This window comes from Myxocyprinus asiaticus, chromosome 1 (assembly GCF_019703515.2).
Source record: "Myxocyprinus asiaticus isolate MX2 ecotype Aquarium Trade chromosome 1, UBuf_Myxa_2, whole genome shotgun sequence".
In the NCBI taxonomy this organism is placed as follows: domain Eukaryota; kingdom Metazoa; phylum Chordata; class Actinopteri; order Cypriniformes; family Catostomidae; genus Myxocyprinus; species Myxocyprinus asiaticus.
The window spans coordinates 18,505,500-18,528,128 of NC_059344.1; the positions used below are offsets into that span (position 1 = coordinate 18,505,500).

Here is a 22,629-nt window from a genome sequence, read left to right on the forward strand (position 1 = left end):
TATTTGGATGTACTGATCCTGTGCAGGTGTTGTTACACGTGGTCTGCCACTACGAGGATGATCAGCTGTCCTTCCTGTCACCCTGTAGCACCGTCTTAGGTGTCTCACAGTACAGACATTGCAATTTATTGCCCTGGCCACATCTGCAGTCCTCATGCCTCCATGCAGCATGCCTATGGCACGTTCACGCAGATGAGCAGGGACCCTAGGCATCTATCTTTTGGTGTTTTTCAGAGTCAGGAGAAAGGTCTCTTTAGTGACCTGTGACCTTAATTGTCTACCGTCTGTTAGCTGTTAGTGTCTTAACGACCTTTCCACAGGTGCATGTTCATTAATTGTAAACATTGTTTAAACCCTTTACAATAAAGATCTGTAAAGTTATTTGTACTTTTTTTTTAAATTATCTTTAAAATACAGTGTCCTGAAAAAGGAAGCCTAATATACTGATTATTTAGGCCAAGAGTTGCAAGATTGTAGTTCTGCATCTATTTTAACATTTTTAGAATTCTTTATATTTAAAGTCATTGGAATAAAAACAGGGATCTTTAGTGAATTTTGTTTAAATGGCTTGTATACAGGGGACGTTTTGCTGTCTTTTGCGGTGTTGCTGGGTTTGTTAACCTTAATCAGTGAATGTCTTAAAAGAATAGTTCACCCAAAAATGAAAAATTTCTAATCATTTACTTGTCCTCATGTCATCCCAGAAGTATATGACATTTTTTTTTCTTTTACTGAACACAAAAGAAGATTTTTAGAAGAATATTTCATCTCTGTAGGTTCTCAATGCAAGTCACAGGGTCCAAAACTTTGAAGCTAGATAACAAAGCACATAAAGGAAGCATTAAAGTAATCCATATGACTCCAGTGGTTTAATCAATGTCTTTAGAAGCGATATGACAAGTGTGGGTGAGAAACAGATCAATATTTAAATCATCCGTACCATAAATTCTTCTCCCTGCCCACAAGGTGACAATATGCACGAAGACTGCGAATCGCTAAAAAGAAAAGAAGATATTCTTCTTAAAATATTTATTTGTGTTCAGCAGAAGAGAAAAAGTCACATATACACATCTGGGAAGGCATGAAGGTGAGTAAATGATGAGAGAATTTTCATTTTTGGGTCAAGTGTTTGTTTAAAGCTAAGACAGAAATCCTCCAAAATCCACTGAATTGAAACCAGTTCTGAAAGTGAATTACAATCTTTAGAAATATATCTGATAATTCGTACATTGATTTTATTTAACTTAAACTGTTCCTAAATTCAGTTTACAATGTCTGCTTGCACTGCCCTAATGTCTCTGCTGTCAGGTTTCAGTGTAGCAGCACAACTTCTCTGATGTATAATCTGTATTTCTTTTCCTTTCTACATGCAAAGCCAGTTTTCATCACACATGTCGAGCCTTGTCTTGTCTTTTGGCATAAAACCACTGTGAACAGTTGATCGTTTTTTTTTGTGTCAAGTTAAATCCCTGTTAGAGACTATGTGAAGGCAATAGATGTGTGACACATTGAAACCGATGTTCATCTTAGTTAAATGTGCCATAGAGCTACAGTGAGCAGCTGTGAATATATTTTTGTAAGCCTGTAATCTGCTTTATTGTGAGTGAGTGTGGTTGGTTTCCTGCCTCTAAATGGGCCTCATTGCTTAAGCTGAGGCTCGACATTCCCTTTTGTTATAACCTGTGTTTTATGTTTTTCTGTGAGAGAGAGTGAATTTGTATCTTCTTGTGTTAGCTGGTATCTTCACAGTGGTGTTTACAAATGTATACTTTTTACAGCATTACCTTTGAAAGTGTGCCTCACTATACCCTTTACAGCTGTGGGTTTGAATGTTTCAGTCTTACCAAACATACATGAAGATAGGGGTCAGTGTGCTGAATGTTAATATCTCACTAGATAGACTGCTGAAAGTTTCGGTTATTATATAAGGGAATGACGCAAGCTTTTTTTTTTTGTACAGTTTGTTTGGATTGTAAGCCACCCAATTCAGTTCTGCTTACAGTTTCTGGTTCTTTCTGATAAGAAGAACTGTGTGCAACAGGTAACTCAACTAGCTGAAAAGCTTAATAAACATCTGTTTACATTAATATCGCTATAATGTTTTTTTTTTTTTTTTTACTGTTACTGTAATTTCTGTAAGTGTTAGTGGGGCTTGCTGAAGCAAGTATCAGTATTGCTAATGCTTATACTTTGGGATAGAGATTTGAACAAACCACTTACCTTTATTATTAAACTTTGGCACGTTACACGTCACACCGTGTTCCTTGAACTTGGGGGACTTTTAGCACTGTGGATTTTAGAATGCAAAGTCTGGTTTCAACATTTTTGACCCTCTCACCAATTTTTATATTTTTATGGTGTACTGACAATGTCCAACAATGTATGCAGATGCATCAAAGGACGTTTATTTTATTTTTTTCCATATCTATCATTTTATGCATCCTAAATTAACACAGTTAAATATTTCCACCCTTTTTTGAAATTTGGCAAAATTACAGCTTGATTGGAAATTATATCACCCAATAAAATATTTTGCTTCCAAATAATATTTACCATCAGTTTTCTTCAAACATTACTTGTCTCTTATTTATCACAAGTATGCTCCTCATTGACACATTTATTGACTTGGTTAAGATGTACGCCAGCTTTTTTTGGTGGAGGGGGGGGATATGACTAGGGGCAAAATTGTTAGGTGTGGTGGAAAGGACACAACTGTGGAATAGTCGTGATATGGTTAGCTATCATTTTCACACAATACATATCGAAATAATTTATTTCACTTTTTGGGAGTATAAACAGGCATTTGAAAGTAAATAAATAAATGAAGGCCTGCTGCTGGTTGCATCAAACCCCTTAAGAAAATCCTTTAATTCGCTTACAATTATAACTAAAGTTATTTATTTATTTGAAATGTTTTATGTTTTTTTGCATTTGGGGATTCTTGCAACTGCACTAAAAAAAAAATAACTCTTTGGCTGTACATGATTCAATCATGGACCATGGTTCCACGTGTATAAAATGAGTTTTCTTAAATTAAAACTACCATGTAATTTCAACTTAAATGCTTCAAGTAAAGGGAACCTTATTGAATTAAGTAAACCCAACTAAATTTGACATAAATCTCTTTTTGTGATTAACCAGCTAGTGTAGGGATTTCTGCTAGCATGCTAAATGCATGCAAATGGGAACCACTATGCTATGATAAAGCAATAGACCATTCTTAACATGCACCTGTCCTCAATCAAGTTCAAGCTCTATTTTTAACCATGATGGCAGCCCCCAAAACTCCAATATACCAAAAACTCTTCTAAATCTCAATACAATAAATCATTAAATACTACAAATCTACCCCTTTACATTCATCTTGCACAAAACACACTATATAATGCTTAATTTTAACATTTTCTCTCAATATTGAGTGCCATGCAAAGCATGCTAGAAATCCCCTTCCCAGTTCTAATTAACCAAACAAAAACCATTCATGTTATCCCAACAGAAATAGATTAAGTAAAGCTTGAAAGCATTTATACATCTCAGTTAATTTAAGTTTACTTGGTTACATTAATTGTTTGAGTAATATGAACAAGGGAGGATTCAGTAAAACTGACAATTGTGAAAGCTTTTTTTTTTTTTTTTTTTTAGTACTTGCCTTGGTAAAAAAGTTGAAAAACAAAAGGTGAAATCTGTGTTAATAAAAATCAACCCTTGGGCCATAAAAATGTCTGAAGTTGAAGAAACACAATATCCAATAGACTTATATTAAAGGAGGAACCAAGCTATATCTAGGGACCAGAATATCGTGAAGACTAGGGGATGGGCTCTTTTGAATTGTGGTGGTAAGCTACCAGCCAAAACACCATAGCAACCACATAGCAGCATGCAAAAACCACCCACAACACCTTTGCAACACCCTAGCATCATGGGGATGAATTTTGTACAAACTGGCAACAATCACATTTTCTTCAGAAAATGTATAAACCCTTTTTCTTTTTTTATTGCACTGATAATTCTGGTTTAGTTTTTATTTATTTATTTATTATATTTCACAATATTTCAGTTACACTGTTCTAACATTTTTGGGCTTCAAAATATCTGTTTCATTTCCATTTTGGGCTCTATATTTTGCACAAAATATGACCCACAAATGAGCATGAACCCTAAAGCAAAACATCTCAAATGACTAGCACTGTGGGAGGCTGCTCATAAAACACTTCCACACAATCAAACACACACACGCACACACACACACACGCTGGCAGGCATCTTGTCTCAAATCTCTTGGATCAAATCATTCTTGAATGCTAAGCAGCACAGTCTGTTGTTTTGTTGTCCATGTTGCTAAGCGACCATCAGCAAGTCAAAGGCTGAGAGAAAAGACAAATCCCAAAGGAGAACGAGACGTGGTGTAGGGGAGGAAATTTAGCTTTTTTAAGAGCCAATCTCTGGTGCTTCTGTGGACCACAGACAGTGCCGTGTTGAGGAGAAATGTGGGACATGAGGTCTCTCGAGAAGATGGTAAACAGGACAACTCTGAGCACACAGAGAGTGCTCCACCAACACATTCTGGGTGAGTGTAAGTCTAATAACACACAAACACACACATACTCTCTTCACTCCTTCATTAGCACCTGATCACATCTTTAGCTTCACCTCCAGTGTTGTAATCTGAATGATTGCCGAAGGGCAGCACAGAACACTCTCTGCCTCAGACAACCACAAGCAGTGCCGTCTACCTGCTTATATCCTCACTAATGACTTTGGCATTTACAACAGAAGTGTTTGCTTCTGGCCTGTTGTCCAACAAATGCAGAAATATAGACAGAAGAGTCAGAAAATATACAAAAGTTCATGCACCTAAGAGATAATATGTGTATGAGTGAAACAAAATTATATACTCACTCATAGGAAAACTGTATTGCTCATTATATCGACTTTCAGAATCTTCTTTGTCTTGGGTGTTTCTCCTTATAAAAAAATACATAAAAAAATATAGAAAAATAGACAAGAATGAGAATTGTTGACAATCTGTAAGAGTCTATAGAGGTATAAAATTTATATGGATAGCATAGTTCAGATAATCTGGTCTTGGAGGAATTTGATGAGAAATGTTTATATTGTTCATATTGAAATCTCTCACTTGATTGCAGACTTTAAGACATTGTTGAGATTTCTTCTGATACTCTAGAGGAGACACGTCAGATTGTTGTGGTCTTTTTCCACAGAAGAAATATGAGATCAGCAAAGTCTCCATTTGTTTCTATTATGCTCTCGTTGGTCAAAGAGAGAGAACTGATATTTTAAAGAGATCTGATTTGCAGCGCACAACAATTCCTTTTTTTAGGCCAAGTCCGGCTAGTAGTTGGGTCATTCTTCAAGTGCGGTGGCAAAGGATGTTCTAAGTTGCAACAATAGAAATCAACTTTAAATATGAATAAATCGTCAAATGTTTGCACATTTGTAGTCTGTATGGTGAAAGCAATTTGTGCATTGTTAAAAGTTACATTTGTCTTAAAATACATATTTGAGTTAGAGAGAGATGGTGTGTAGCAAAATCAGCATGTCCCCCTCATACCTCAAAGAGATATCCTGGGATGTAATTGCAACAATACATTTTTAACACAAAGTGGTTATATTACGAAAATAGACTGAATATAACGTGTATATTAATTATATTGTTAAAATATATATTTTAAGAAAAAGTTGTGTCCCTCAACTTTAATGTTACAACATTGGAAATCTGCCCTTTAAGAGAAGTTGGAATTCTATTTGGACTACTTCCTGTGTGCAAACATCATTGTAGGTGATGGTTGATCTGAGGAGTGCAGGTTGAGTTTATTCTTATTAAATTTAATATATTTTACTAAATTTCATGTCGCACTTTAGAGTCTGTGGTGTTACGATCATAACTTGCTGATTTGACCCATTATAATCTAAATTTTGATTTATATAATCTTATTAACATTTCCAAAATATCCCCTGACCTTGAAACTATCATAATGGCAGCCTCCATTTGAGAAAAGTCAAAATTTGTCTGTGGTGTTACTGTTTTGTATGGTAACACCACAGAATCTATTGGTACTCCACAGGCAATATACAGACAGAGACATGGGCGTAACGGAAGTTGTCTGTGGTGTTACTTTAAATTGTAGGCTAACGAGGAGTGAGGATCTAAACACATCTTTTAATGAAACAAAAGAAGGTAACTCAGAATAAAAAGGAAACAAGACACAGGGTAAACAAACCAGGGGAAACCAATCATGAAAGGAAACTTAAAGAAAAAAAAAAAGTCCATAGGGTAGTTTGAGAAATAGATGCCTCACATGTCCTCAGCTGACAGCTTCATTGAATTCTACCCGCTCAACACCAGTTTCATGTACAACAGTAAAGAGAAGACTCAGGGGTGCAGGCCTTATGGGAAGAATTGCAAAGAAAAAGCCACTTTTGAAACAGAAAATCAAAAAGGAAAGGTTAGAGTGGGCAAAGAAACACAGACATTGGACAACAGATAATTGGAAAAGAGTGTTATGATCTTAACCCCATTGAGCTTTTGTGGGATCAGCTAGACTGTAAGGTGCATGAGAAGTGCCCGACAAGACAGCCACATCTATGGCAAGTGCTACAGGAAGTGTGGGGTGAAATGTCACTTGAGTATCTGGACAAACTGACAGCTAGAATGCCAAGGATCTGCAAAGCTGTCATTGCTGCACGAGGAGAATTTTTTTGATGAGAACTCTTTGAAGTAGTTTAAGAAGTTTCAAATTGTAATAGTCATTTTTCACATTATTAATGTCCTGACTATACATTGTGATCAGTTGAATGCCACTTTAGTGAATAAAAGTACCAATTTCTTTCCATAAGAGCAAAATCTGTACATTATTCCAAACTTTTGGCTGCCTGTGTGTGTGTGTGTGTGTGTGTGTGTATATATATATATATATATATATATATATATATATATATATATATATATATATATATATACATACACACACACACACACACACACACACACACACACTGTATACACAGTACTGTATATACTGTATATATATATCATGCCATTTCAACAAAAAACATCTTTGTTAGCCAGTTAGATAACCTTGGTGTTGAGTTTAAATCAGCAGAATTTGCAGCATCAATTTTAAATGCATCACAGAAAACCAAATATTTATGTTTACAAAGCATAAACTATATGGACATTGATTGTAATACTGTATGCAGTGATAATGCAGCACAACTGGCCTGAAACTCTCACCTGATTGTTGAGCCCTGATTTGTGAGTTTTCTTTAATATGGGGATTTGAGACACATCAACAAGATTTTTCTTTTAAAATGACATTTGTTTTCATGTAGAGGTTGACCGATAGTGGAATTTGCAGGTACCTATAACTAAGCTGGTGAAAAAGGCAGATAATCGATTAATCGGCTGTTAGTTTTTAAAATAGATAACAGAAGACCAAAATGAATAAAATCCCTGATGCAGTTTATTGTGCAACCAAAATCCCAATAATTACCAGAAAAAAAATAAGAAGTGTATATCATGGGACTTTTAACTATGAACAAGCCTGTAATATACCAGGGACACTTATTTTAAAATGTCTGGCATGTAGAACCAAGGAGTTCTAACGGTAGAACCCTCCAGTGCTGGAAACAAAGGAATTAGTAAAAAATAAAAAACTATCAGGAACTATCAGCATTGATTCTCGCCATTAACTGATCAGTAAAAAACAAAATCCATCGTCGACCACTAGTTTCATGTTTACTTGGTTCACAGCACACAAACATTCACAACAAAAGTGCTGCCATTAAGCAACACTCCCGAATTTAAGTATTTAATGGAACAGTTTGTTAAAAACTGTCTATTGTAACTATTATTCTTATGACCTGTTGCTTTACTCCACTGGCTCTTATGGTAAAATCACTTCATCTTTCCAGAACTAGGAGAACAGTTGTGTCCGTGGTCATCTCTGAATGCTAAAACGGATGAGTACCTGAAAACTCCTCCAAACTCGGTCCATTCCCGGCAGCCTTTGGTTGGAGGAAAACAGCCTGACGCCCCCACCATGGAGGAATTCAAACTGTTGGCAGAGGAGGCGAAACATACTGCCCTTAGACTCCAAGAGGAGGTGAATATTTGTAATCCTCAAGTGAACCATGTCAAAAAGTAATTAATACAGACATGTTAGACTGTAACACTGTCTCCTGGAATTTATAAAGCCATACTTCAATCTCCATGGAAGCAGTCTGGAGAGATTTGTAAAAGAATGTGATTAAAACTTTCTGATAAAGAGTCAAACTGTTTCTAATTCAACTTCTTTCCTCTCCAGGCTACATAATCCTCAAATTCTCTCCTTGCTGCATCCGAGTGGTAGATTTAATGAATGATCTGGTTGCTTCTCCAACGCCAGTAGCAGTCAGAGCTTTGCCATTGTGTCAGAGAAATGAGAAGAGCTTTTGTAATAGGGTGTAATTGCTTGTGTAATTGCTCTCCAGGGAAAGTAAGCAGCAGCCAAACCCAGAGATGGCTCTCCTCTTCAAAAGCCCAGTACAGTTGCCCTGCCAACACTGATCATCCATCCTTTTCTTTCTCTCCCTCCCTCATGCCCGCTGTCTCCTTGTGTGCTCTCTAACACTCCATCTCTTACTTTCCGGTTTCAACCCAACATCTTCATCATCCATTGTTCTTTCCCTTCTTCCATCTCTCTCATTCGTTTCATCCTCTGTCCTCCCCTTTCTTTTTATCTTCCTCTGTTTCCTCTCCTTTACCTCTTCCCCAGAGTCTGCGGGCCCAGTTTCAAGAGGCGCTTCGAGCGAGGGATAGGCTAGAGGCTGAAGGGAGAGGAGAGCTCCAGGTAGAACTGCAGGCCCAGTTCAGAGCTCATGTTGAAGGACTGCAGGCTCAGATGGAGTGGGAGAAGATACAGGCTGTAGAGGAGGCCTGCAGGAAGCTGAAGATACAGCTGCAGAAAGAGGCAGAGGAGGCCAGAGAGAGTACTATACAGACTATACAAAAAGAAACGCAGGTGTGTGTGGTCTTGTTTTTCTATCCTTGTGGGAACCAAATTTTCCCACAATGATAGCAAAACTAGAAAAAATGAAAATGTAGGTACCTGCCTTGAAATCAGCTTCATAAAAAGCACTAAACAATGTCTTATTTCACATGCAAAGATGTGTCTGAATATGTCTGTTAAAGAGGTCATGACATGAGGAATCAAATTGTCCTTGATCTTTTGACGCACAGTATAAGAGGTCATTGTACTATAAAAACATACTGTATGTTTCAGAACTCAAAACTTCCTCCTCACTGCAAAAAGAGCATTTGTTGAAACCAAGCAGCCAAAATGACTCATTCTCTACTTCCTCCACATTGTGATGTCGCACTGTGGTAGACATTTGCATCTGATCAGCTCCATAACAACACATCAATGCCTCCTTTACCTTATCATTTCAGTAGCCTGTCCAGTAGTGGTGAGTAGTGAGATGGCAAGGAGAAAGAAGATCAGTCAAAAGCAGAGAGCCAATCAGAACAATGGGTGTTTACTATCAAGTCTTAAAGGAGAAGTGGCATTAAAACCCGAGCCTTTCTGACAGAGGGTGGAAAATGATCATGTTTTGCAAATCAATGATACAGTATATTACAAATATAATATATTTTTTGTGCAGTTAACTTTACTAATATTACAAGTGAACCTTAAAGAACATATTAAAATAAAAAGGCATGACATGACCCCTTTAAAGGTGCCAGTTACTGGGTCATTCCATGAAACTGGTGACTTTTTCATTTCAGAAAGTTGATTTTTAAAATACATTTCTGTAAGATCTTAAACATTCTAACAGACAAATAATGTCTTTATTAATAAATTAAGTGTTAAGTGTTAATACATTTCTCTGTGCCATCTCAAGCTAAATGTATTTTTTATATAAATGTTGGATATAGCCTATGTCAAGGTTTTGTAATGTGAATGAGGACCCAAATGCAGGAATGAGAAACTCAAATATTTGTTAAACAAAACAAAAGTAAACAGAGAAACAAAACCCTCATGATGGAAGAAAATAAACTAGACAAAATACAAACAAAAACTCGAGGGAGAAGAGGTCTAGAGCAGAACTGGTGGGACAGAACAGTGTGGAACCAGAAGGACAGACCAGGGTAGCGACAGCAGGGTGGACCAAGGTGGCACCGGCACGACGGACCAGGATGGCACCAGCAGTGTGGACTGGGGTGGTGTTGGCAGGACGGACCAGGGTGGCACCAGAAGAGTGGACCAAGGTGGCACCGGAAAGATGGACCAGGGTGGTGACAGCAGGGCAGACCAAGGTGGCACCGGCACGATGGACCAGGGTGGTACTGGCAGGACGAACCGGGGTGGCACCAGAAGAGTGGACCAAGGTGGCACCGGCAAGACGGACCAGGGTGGTACTGGCAGGACGAACCGGGGTGGCACCAGAAGAGTGGACCAAGGTGGCACCGGCAAGACGGACCAGGGTGGCACTGGTGGGACGGACCAGGGTGGTGCCGGCAGGGCGGATCAGGGTGGCGCCGGCAGGATGGACCAGGGTGGTGTCGGCAGGACGGACCAGGATGATGCCGGCAGGACGGATCAGGGTGGTGCCGGCAGGATGGACCAGGGTGGTGTCGATAGGACGGACCAGGATGATGCCGGCAGGACGGATCAGGGTGGCGCCGGCAGGATGGACCAGGGTGGTGTCGATAGGACGGACCAGGATGATGCCGGCAGGACGGACCAGAATGGTGCTGGCAGGATGGACCAGGGTGGCATCAGAAGAGTGGGCCAAGGTGGCACCGGCAGGACGGACCAGGGTGGCATCGTCAGGACGGACCAGGGTGACGCCGGCAGGACAGACCAAGGTGGCGCCGGCAGGATGGACCCAGGAAAAGCCTGCATGACTGCTCAAGGTGGGGCTGGTGGGACAGTCCAAGACGGGATTGGCAGGATTGCCCAAGGTGGAACACCTAGACTAGGCTTGGTGGCTTGACTAAGTGACTTGACAAGGCTTGGCTTATTAACTTGACTGGGCCAGCAGGCTTGACTGGGTGAGTAGGCTAGAACTGGCGTGACTGCTTGACTTGACTGGGCTGCATGACTTGACTTAATAGTGTGAATTGATGAGATGACTTGACTTGGTAGGGCAGTTTGACTTGGTGTGGTGACTTGATTAGGTGTGATGGTTTGGCTTGGTGTAATGGCTTGACTTGACTTGGCAACTTGACTGGCAGCTTGATTTGGTGTGATGGTTTGAATTGGTGAGCAGGTTCCAGGAGATAGCTTAAGAAATGAGTGGGATCAGGTGTCTCCAGGATAGGAGGGAGGACAGGCAGCTCCAGGATGGGAGTGAGGACAGACGGCTTCAGGACAGGAACGAGGACAGACGGTTCCAGGACTGGAACGAGGACAGACGGTTCCAGGACTGGAACGAGGACAGACGGCCCCAGGACAGGAACGAGGGCGGACGGCTCCAGGACGGAAGCAGAATAAACCAGGGAAATAACTTCCATGGCCACGAGCACTGGCAGTGACTGGGGAATGGCCTCCATGGCTGTGGGTGCTTGTAGCAGCAGGGGAACGACCTCCGTGGTCATAAGCAGTGGCAGGGGAAAAGCTTCTGTGGCCGTGAGCACAGACTGTGATAGGAACGGCCTCCATCGCCGTGAGCACTGGCAGAGACTGAGGAATGGCTTCCGTGGCTGTGAACACTGGAAGAGACTGAGGAGTGATCTCTGTGGCCATGAGCACAGGCAGAGACTGGGGAATGGCCTCCACGGCCGTGAGCACTGGCAAAGATTGGGGAACGGCCTCTGTGGCTGTGAGCCCTGGCAGAGACTGGGGAATGGCCCCCATGGCCTCCAAATGTTTTTATCCCCTTTTTCTCCCAATTTGGAATGCTCAATTCCCACTACTTATAAGTCCTTGTGGTGGCACGATTACTCACCTCAGTCTGGGTGGCGGAGGACAAGTCTCAGTTGCCTCCACTTCTGAGACCGTCAATCCATGCATCTTATCATTTGACTCGTTGTGCATGACACCACAGAGACTCCGCATGTGGAGGCTCATGATACTCTCTGTGATCCACGCTCAACTTACCACACGCCCCATTGAGAATGAGAACCACTAATCGCGACTACGAGGAGGTTACCCCATGTAACGCTACCCTCCCTAGCAACCGGGCCAATTTGCTTGTTTAGGAGACCTGGCTGGAGTCACTCATCACACCCTGGATTCGAACTCACGACTCCAGGGGTGGTATTCAGCCTCAATATTCGTTGAGCTTCCCAGACCCCCCTAAAAAAATATTTATTAAACAAAACAAAAGTAAACAGAGAAACAAACCCCTAGACAAAATACAAAAAACAAACAAAAAAAAACAACAACAACAAAAAAAAAACTCCTTGAGGGAGAAGAAATAATAACAAGACAAAAACAGATCAAATGATAAATGACTGGGAGCAAACAGGAATACAAGGAACTTACACCACAAACCGACTGGACAAGGAACAAAATGATCCGACAGCATAGAAAAGACAAAGGAGAGAATATAAAGGGAAAGAAAGGATTGAAAACAGGTGCTGCCCATAATCATAAGCAGCACTAATCAGTGCTGCCATAGCAATGCTGATTGCGCTGCTGAGCAGCATCTGGGGAAACACGAGGGAGAAAGGAAAACACAAGCACATGGGAGAACCTGAGAGATGGGTGAAGGAAACTGTCACAATACCACCATAACAAGTATAAAACAAGACCAAAATTGCAGGATCATGACAGCCTAGCCTTTAAAAGTAACACTGTTGACAGTTTTACAGTTCAATTAGCCATTACTAGATTTAAGCTTAAGGTCATGACACTACAAAGTGTTCATTATAAAGATAATTAAATGTTGATATTTACTTTTTAATTATCAGTTGTTTTTGTCAAGGGTGGGTTGGAGAGAGAGAGGGCGAGGACTCAAAAGCAGAGTAGATGGGCTTTATTAATATGAAAAATAAACAAAAACACAACAGAAATCACCCCGTAGGAGAAAAACAATGTTCCACTGACACAGGAACTTGGTGGCAGGGCTGGAGAAGGGGAGCCTCGAGGTCCAGGCTCAAAACAGGAATCTCCAGTGGCACAGACAGACAGACAGACAGACAGACAGACAGAACACCTATAACAGAGAAACATCCACAGCGAACTGGCACAAGACAAAAAAAAAAAACAAAAAAAATTGGGTTAAATAGGAAAGAAAACGAGTATGTTAATAAGGAAAGCATGTGAAGCAAATGAACTAATAACGACGTAACAAGGGGGTGGGGTCAGAATGAGACAGGAGAGCACATGGTAAACAACTTAACAAGAGCCATGTGCTTACACCAAACACAACAGACCAGACAGGAAGAGCACATGGCAATGAAGCCTTCAGCATGAGTGTCCGGATCCTGACTCAGAAACAAGACCGAACCAGACCGAAGAGTCAGGATCCAGACACCATGCTCTGAACATGAAACATGGACTAGACAGAAGAGCACACAGCCAGAAAAACAACCAAAGCTGTGCACTCACACAGAGACATAGAACATACATGTCAGGATCCTGTCACCACAATAAACCAGACTGACAAAGGTGACAGGATCCTGACAGTTTTCTATACAAAAACGTGGTAGCAAATGGAAGACAATTTAAAATCGTCCCCTACTGACAAACCTAACAAAATATAAGATAACTTAATAAAAGAAAAAGAGGAGACACTTGCTTGTACATGCAGAGTTCACATCCTGAGAGGATGATGATGTCATATTACAGTTTTTTATTTTATTTATGAAATTGTACATTATTTTAATTAGAGGGATTTATAAGGGGACACATAACTTGGGCACACAATGTCAAAGGAATAGTTCACCCAAACAGGAAATTTCTCTCAACATTTACTCACCCTTATGCCATCTCAGATGTGTATGACTTTCTTTCTTCTGCGAAACACAAGTAAAGATTTTTAGAAGAATATCTCAGCTCTGTGGGGCCATACAATGCAAGTGAATGGTGACCAAAGCTTTGAAGCTGCAAAAAGCACATCATCCACACCTATCACATTGCTTCTGAAGACATGGATTTAACCACTATAGTTAAATATATGTCCACTAAAACATATAAATACATTGAGAAGAAATACTAAATATGCTTTTATGTATTTTTTTCCCCCCCAATCAAAATGTGCATATTTGCTAATACCCAAAACATTGGAAACACAGGGCTAGGAACAGGCCCAAAAGGAATCCACATGAAGAAAGTAAAAAAATAAAAAAATTAAATAAAAATAAAAAACACTTACAAATAAAATAGTTACTGTGTTTTAGCTGATTTTTAAGAATGAATGTAATGAAATTACATACAATAATGCATCGTAAAAGTTGGTATCAGCTATTCATTTTTAAATCATTGTTTACTCATGTTAATACAGAATTATCTTACTAAGAACCTGTTTTGTGTCCATCTGCACTACATTTGATTGACATCTTGGACTGCTGTGCCACTTAACAGATGCAAAAATGTGTTCAGTGTGAACAGCCATTTAGGATGTATTAATTTTAGGTGCTTGCTAAGGAACTATTACTCTTACATTACTAATACATTACATGATTACTGTTACATATTTGAACAAACTCCTTACATTAAGAATTAAACTTAAGTGCATAACTTGTCCCACACCATTTTTGATACAGACATGAATGATACCTCAAATAAACCAGCTTGTTGAGGAGATATGTGCTATTATTTTTCTAAGCGGTCAGACTTTTTTGGACAATAAAATGGTCCTCTTTTTACTCTTGGGCCAATAAGCAACCACCTACTGATGCCCTAGAAACCACCCAGGACACCTTAGCATGTAGCAACTGCATAGCAACACGTTGGAAACCACCTAGCATCATGGCAGAGCGTTTTGCACTGGCAAGCACCACTTACATTTTCTACAGAAAATATCAGTTATAATCGCATTAATTTAAGAGCAATAGATGTAAATAGGAGGAACCCATTATTATATTGACCAGTGTCAGTGATGTCACTTTTCCCAGCAGCCGCCATATTTGTGACCATCAGCGGGAGGAAACAATGGCGGTGAATGGAAAAACATCCAAACAACGATATCAAGAAAAACATAAAAAATTGCCTTTAATCCACTCCAAGTCCCAGAAAAAGTTCATACAGTTCTGAAGACAGCACAAATATTGCCAAATTGAACTTTCACGGACATTTAAAGACATTTTATCCACGATTAATCTCCGTATGGCAGCAGGTCTAATGTGTGACCGGTGAGTACACACGCCCACCGGTACATCACTGTAAACATCTTTCTTTCAGGAGTTACACATTTTTCTGTTGATTTCTGGTCTGATTTAGTCACAATATTACAAAATGTACAGGTGCATCTCAATAAATTAGAATGTCGTGGAAAAGTTCATTTATTTCAGTACTTCAACTCAAATTGTGAAACTCGTGTATTAAATAAATTCAATGCACACAGACTGAAGTAGTTTAAGTCTTTGGTTCTTTTAATTGTGATGATTTTGGCTCACATTTAACAAAAACCCACCAATTCATTATCTCAAAAAATTAGAATATGGTGACATGCCAATCAGCTAATCAACTCAAAACACCTGCAAAGGTTTCCTGAGCCTTCAAAATGGTCTCTCAGTTTGGTTCACTAGGCTACACCATCATGGGGAAGACTGCTGATCTGACAGTTGTCCAGAAGACAATCATTGACACCCTTCACAAGGAGGGTAAGCCACAAACATTCATTGCCAAAGAAGCTGGCTGTTCACAGAGTGCTGTATCCAAGCATGTTAACAGAAAGTTGAGTGGAAGGAAAAAGTGTGGAAGAAAAAGATGCACAACCAACCGAGAGAACCGCAGCCTTATGATTGTCAAGCAAAATCGATTCAAGAATTTGGGTGAACTTCACAAGGAATGGACTGAGGCTGGGGTCAAGGCATCAAGAGCCACCACACACAGACATGTCAAGGAATTTGGCTACAGTTGTCGTATTCCTCTTGTTAAGCCACTCCTGAACCACAGACAACGTCAGAGGCGTCTTACCTGGGCTAAGGAGAAGAAGAACTGGACTGTTGCCCAGTGGTCCAAAGTCCTCTTTTCAGATGAGAGCAAGTTTTGTATTTCATTTGGAAACCAAGGTCCTAGAGTCTGGAGGAAGGGTGGAGAAGCTCATAGCTCAAGTTGCTTGAAGTCCAGTGTTAAGTTTCCACAGTCTGTGATGATTTGGGGTGCAATGTCATCTGCTGGTGTTGGTTCATTGTGTTTTTTGAAAACCAAAGTCACTGCACCCGTTTACCAAGAACCTTTGGAGCACTTCATGCTTCCTTCTGCTGACCAGCTTTTTAAAGATGCTGATTTCATTTTCCAGCAGGATTTGGCACCTGCCCACACTGCCAAAAGCACCAAAAGTTGGTTAAATGACCATGGTGTTGGTGTGCTTGACTGGCCAGCAAACTCACCAGACCTGAACCCCATAGAGAATCTATGGGGTATTGTCAAGAGGAAAATGAGAAACAAGAGACCAAAAAATGCAGATGAGCTGAAGGCCACTGTCAAAGAAACCTGGGCTTCCATACCACCTCAGCAGTGCCACAAACTGATCACCTCCATGCCACGCCGAATTGAGGCAGTAATTAAAGCAAAAGGAGCCCCTACCAAGTATTGAGTACATATACAGTAAATGAAAATTCTTTCCAGAAGGCCAACAATTCACTAAAAATGTTTTTTTTTTATTGGTCTTATGATGTATTCTAATTTTTTGAGATAGTGAATTGGTGGGTTTTTGTTAAATGTGAGCCAAAATCATCACAATTAAAAGAACCAAAGACTTAAACTACTTCAGTCTATGTGCATTGAATTTATTTAATACACGAGTTTCACAATTTGAGTTGAATTACTGAAATAAATGAACTTTTCCACGACATTCTAATTTATTGAGATGCACCTGTATATGTTGTTCTACTCTGTATGAATGTAAGACCTGCTTTTAACTCCTGAAGAAAGCTTTTGTCGCATCCCAAAGTGCAGCACTTCGAAGGTTTATGGAATTTTGGTAACAAACATGGCGGCCTGGTCATACAGTGTGAAACAGGTCAATAGCACATGACATTTGTGTGTATCCAAAGTGAGACTCATTAGTGATGGCTCCATTCTTGTCTTTCTCCATCATTTAGGAGTGTGTAAGAAAGTATGTGCAGGAGGCCGAGAGACGTGTGCATGAGGAGTGTGAGATGAAGGCAGAAAAAGAGAAGAGACTGCTACAGGAGAGACATGAAGAGGAGATATCTGAACTACAATACAGGCAAAAACACACATAAAACTCGTCTCCTGCTTTAGTATTTCTCAGTTATTCTCTTTTTCTTACCAACCTTTTGTACATTTAATCAATTTCTCTGTTTCTTGTGGCTTTTGGTCTTCACCCTTTTTCCACAAAACCTCTGGAAGATATTTTTCTGTCATCACCATCACTGCCTCATGTCCTACATGTCCAACTTTAGTTACATTAGTGTTTTGATCTCTGCTGGTCCATGCATGACTGTGCGTGACTGTGCGTGTGTGTGCGTGTGTGTGCGTGCGTGTGTGTGCGTGTGTGTGTGTGTGTGTGTTCCAGGCAACAGCAGCTGCAGGACAGTCTGGAGGAGGTCCGCAGGGAGCGCATTCAGTATGAAGCAGAGTTTAAGGTCAGCCCCCATAATGAGGTCATCATGAATAAATGAGCAGGTCTAAATGGGACTCGATCCAAAACAGCATCTGTAACACCCTGCAACAAAATGACAGTATAAGAGAACTTTGTCTTTTCACAAGCCAACACATACTCTTAAGTTTGGTTCTAATTAAACAATTATTTTTCCTCTCATCCTTCTGCCCTCTGTCTCCATCACTGATCCTCCCTAGTTTAATAGACAACAGTGTTGACCTTTAACCTTTCACATGGGGATGTTTCCAATAGGGATGCACCGATATGAAAATTTTGGCCCGATACCGATTTTAACAAAAAAAAACTATACCTTATTTTGTCATCAGATAACTGTTTTACTTAGGAATTATGCCTTAAAAATTCACAAAGCGGTACATAAGATTTTTTACTATTCTAACAATAAATAATATCTATTGAAAATGGACTGGATCTGTTGAACACGTGACAATTTTAAAGAAATCCATGATAAAAGATAAATAGAAAATACATTTAAAAAGATACAAAAAATAATTAAATATGATAACATGATGATTGATAAGGAAAAAAAGGTTATTTTGTTCTTCTGAAACGTTTTTACACTTCTTTTTTTAGCTGTTCAAAACAACAGAACTCATATTTTACACATATGTACTGTGTATGATAGAACATTACAAATTCATACATATGCAGGGCAATTCCATAGAAATGTCAACCACATCATGGAAAAATAAAAAATATATAACCAAAGAAACAAACCCCCCTATACATTTCTGTTTCATATTGGTATAATGGATAATGCTATCCGGACCACTAGAGGGCGCTACTTGCTCACACAGCTCTGACTGAAGCGCTGAATGCAGACTATATTTTAAAAAGCCTTTTAATGTTTAGTAATCATGCAAGGCCATATTGTGATTTCAATCTTACTTCAATCGATCATGCAGCATTAACTGATTTTATACAGATGCCTTAGAAGCCTAAGTCTGCTGGTTTCAAAGCATTTTGGATGGATTTCCTCATCATGCAATCTATGGCTAAGTGCCGCTTTCAACTGTCACGTCCGTTTATGGTGTTTTATCCACATTAACGTGAGAATGCGAAAGAATAAAAATTAAAATAACATGTTCTAAGGAGTGCCAACCCTTTCTACATATTGTGGCTATTATTATTATTCCTGGATTGTGCATTTAAATTAAATTAAGTTTATACAAAGTGTGTTCCTAATTAGTTATAAATAAACCATTGTTTTTTTTTATATTGCTGTTTTCATGCTTATAACCGATATGCCGATAGTTTTAATTTGGTCAATAATTGGCCAATACATTTCGGCAGCCAATACATCGGTGCATCCCTAGTTTTAAGCATTTCCATCATTTTTTTTTTTTTTTTTTTTTTAATCATTATGATCCACCAGTTTTTCATGATCAACACATTCTTTTCCATGTCTCTTTCTCTCTTACAGAAGGTGCAGGCCAGCTACAGACAGTTTGTGGACCTAACTGAATCCTCCCTGCACTCTGATTACCTCTTAAAACTTCGCAGACTGGGGAAAGAGCCGGGGCTCACGGACACTGCGACGCAGACTGATGAGATCACCACTTAACTGTGACCTTGTGATAGCAGTGTTCTCACATCAAAGTGTCTGGGTGTGGAGCAGTTTCAGCAGTGAACTAACAGCAGTGAAATAAAGCACTTTATACATAAATATAATTTTCTTTAACTAAAATGCTGATGTTGAAAAAGAAGTCAGCCCTTCTATATGGCATGTGTTTTTTGATGGAATGAGACAGCGCTAAAATATCCTATAGATTTGAGATATTGTTTTGTAGTAATCACTTAAAGGAATGTTCAAGGTTCAATTACAAGTTAAGCTCATTCAAAAACATTTCTGACAATGTTGATAGCATACTTTTTTTTTTTTTTTTTTTTTTTGACGACTCCCTTACTTACAAAAAAAGAACTCAAACATTGCGGTCCATTGTGTTAAATGTTCATTGTCTTTTTTTTTCTTTTTTTTTTTTTTTTTTTTTTGTGGCTATCCATAAAAGCATCTTGACCTGCAGATTTCTGTCTGTACAGCATTGGGTGGGGTGTAGTTTCATTACTTCGCCACTGGATGCCAGTGTAGGCAAGCTTTTACGGCCTCATCAGGTCCCATCTGCAGGAACCTGCTAAACTTTTTTAATTGTTGTTTTCAGTTTAATTAATAGGCATGCATACACATACAATTAATTAACGATGTTTCTGCATTTAAAGAAAAACATATTTCAATGACCCCCACTTGGACGGCGGAGATATTTAATAAACATCCTCTTTATCAGCTGTTATTAGTGTCGTTACCTCTACCATGGAATGCTAGTGCGCAATCCAGCCAGAAGATGGGATTTTTCTTATTCGAGCACCCATCCGAGCCCCCCCCCCCTCTCTCTCTCTCTCTCTCTCGCTCTCTCATTCTCAAACAACCCAGTCTGTCAGTGTGCGCACAGCGTTAAGAACAAGTCTCACTAGTCGGATTTCTGCCAGTGAGTGAAGCACATCGAGAGAATCCAAGCAGGACAGACGAGAAATGAACTATCTAATGACTTGCTGCATCCGAGCACATTCTCAAATACCCTGCAATCGAGACCCATGAATAAGGATTGCACTATTTCTTTTTCCAGCCCTGGCTAATCTGGCTATAATTTTGTCTGTTTTGACACAGTTGTGTAGAATTAATACGCTTGCTTTCAATGTGCACGAATTGGTTTCGTTTCACTCTTGATTTTTGTTAACTATCTGGATTGTGAGTTGCACGTGTTAGCCTTTCATTGCATCGAAATCAAACTGTGGATGTGGGATTACTAGGAAGCACAGAGGAAAATCCAGCACGAGAACTGGAGGAAAGAAAGAAGAGAGATCTCTCCAGCATCAACATGTTCTAATGAAGATGGCGAGGAACTGCTCACCCATTTCAAACCATCATCCATCTGCCACCGTGCTGTGATTATCACATTCCCTTTTCAGTCAACCCGTCAATTGGAAAAAAAATTCCAAATCCGTCAATTGGAAAAACGACAAGTGGGAGTAAAAAGGGAAAGGGGAAAATAAATCAAGCCTAAAAGCGGTGGAGAAAAGTGTGAAGAAAGCATCTCGAATTGATTGGAAAAGTAAACTCTCGACAAAAACCAACAACTCTGGAAATTGATATTGGAACTGAGTTTCGTCCACGAGTCCATCTGAGAAACAAACGCACCTGAGCTACTCTTCATAAAGAAGTGTTTTGTGGAATTTTCTGCCTTAGGTCCACATAGACATCATTTGTATTCAATCTGGTTTCTTGCGGTTGTCGTAAATATCCATGCATGCTCCCTAAACACGTTGTTCCCACTCACTTTGACGGGTTTCCCTATAGCCCAGTGGGCTGAAGCACATACGCTTTGTTCACAGTCCAGAGCTGCTCCAACCTCTGGGAGAAGATCCCACGGATCTTTGATGGCCGTAAATAGACGGAATTCGGGATCAGAAATGGCGAGTCGGCGCTGTGAAAATGGATTGGGAATTCTGCTGATGTTCTTAGTGGATTTACTGGGGATCACGGCGACCAACATGGAGCCCATCTATTGGAATTCCTTGAACAAAAGGTAAGAGCCGCAACTAAAGGCATCGGGCATGGCGTTTATTCCCGTTTAATTAAGAAGCGCTTTTTGTGCAAATCTTTAGGCTGAGCGTTTAAGGACGTCTTTGAAATGCATCATGTCTCGCGGGGGAAAGAAAGCTGTTAAGCGCTATTACGCAGACAAGCCCCTTAGTGGATAATCACGAGTCTACAGAAGTTACCAGCATCAGTGTCACCTGACTAATAAATGTCACATTTCATTGACGGTGTGTCTTGAGGAATTTTACGACAGCAGCAGCAGTTAAATTAACTGCTGTTCATTTATGCTGCCTCCCGCATACAGATATACTCCACTTAGATTTGCATGAATTTTAGTTGCTGGACACCAAGTATTTTCTTTCGAAATGCCCCTCATACAATGCAACCCATGGGCGGACTGGGAAGAGAAATCGCAACCTGGATTTTACATAGAAACCGGCCTAAAAGTTCCCCAAGGGTGTAGATTCCAGGAGGGATGGGGTGTAAAAAAAACAATAATAAAACCAACCAAGTTCAACCCCCCCCCCCCCACCCACCCACCCACATGATCAATGGAAACATGTTCATGCTTTACGTTGCACCCCCCCCCAATATTCAAGCCAAATCTACGCCATTGCCATTCGGCGCCGTTTTACGACCCTCTTGAACCAGTTGCGGCCCGTTCGGCACAAGGCAGCAGCCCATTTCTCCCTATGGCAGTCCGCCCCTGATGCACCCATTGTAAAAATGTGCGTGCTGAAGTCTTAAGAAAGTGTGGAAGACAAAAAACAGCTCGTTTTTAGTTACTCCTCTTCTGTCAAGGCAGTAGTTAAAACAAAAGATTTTGTTCTCCTTTAGGTGCAAACTTTCACTCTTCGTCGCCACCTACTAATGTGGAAAGCACTTGAAGGCGCGGATCCTGACAGGGAAGAGTTTGACACACAGGTGTTAACTTTAGATGGTCACCAGCAAAACAAGGTAAAAATAGACTCGGCCATGCTGCAAAATGTATTACTGCAGTCATGTAGGTGACACAATTTTCCCTGCATCAAGAAGAAGGAATAGGCCTGCTGCGTAATTTACGGCAAGACCTCTCGTATTATGCAGCATCTCTAAACAAGGGGGAGGTTTCTACAACCCAGCAACTGTGAATTCATTTAGTGGGATAGCCAAAGTAACCCATGCAAACTCTGTGTCCGTTTCAGGCCAGCCAGTAAACGACGATTTATGGCCGAGCAAACGAGCGCCTTTCTTTCTCTCGCCCTTCTGTCATTATTCGGCTTGTTTAAATG

General features: G+C 40.0%; 2 protein-coding genes across 2 annotated transcripts in view; both read left to right on the forward strand.

Annotated features, from left to right (window-relative positions):
- Positions 1-4,419: 4,419 nt before the first annotated feature.
- Positions 4,420-19,749, forward strand: si:dkey-111f13.5 (differentially expressed in FDCP 6 homolog). Its single transcript, XM_051708129.1, has 6 exons — positions 4,420-4,567; positions 7,936-8,126; positions 8,778-9,023; positions 17,222-17,349; positions 17,659-17,728; positions 19,187-19,749. Exons 1-6 carry the CDS (start codon positions 4,486-4,488, stop codon positions 19,325-19,327), a joined length of 858 nt encoding a protein of 285 aa, XP_051564089.1. The 5' UTR covers positions 4,420-4,485; the 3' UTR covers positions 19,328-19,749.
- A 469-nt stretch (positions 19,750-20,218) lies between these two features.
- Positions 20,219-22,629, forward strand: part of LOC127446820 (ephrin-B3-like) — a 108,983-nt gene continuing 106,572 nt past the window's right edge. The window contains exon 1 of the mRNA XM_051708074.1: positions 20,219-21,344. Within this exon, the coding sequence (XP_051564034.1) occupies positions 21,196-21,344 (149 nt within the window). The 5' untranslated portion in view covers positions 20,219-21,195. The remainder of the gene's footprint in view (positions 21,345-22,629) is intronic.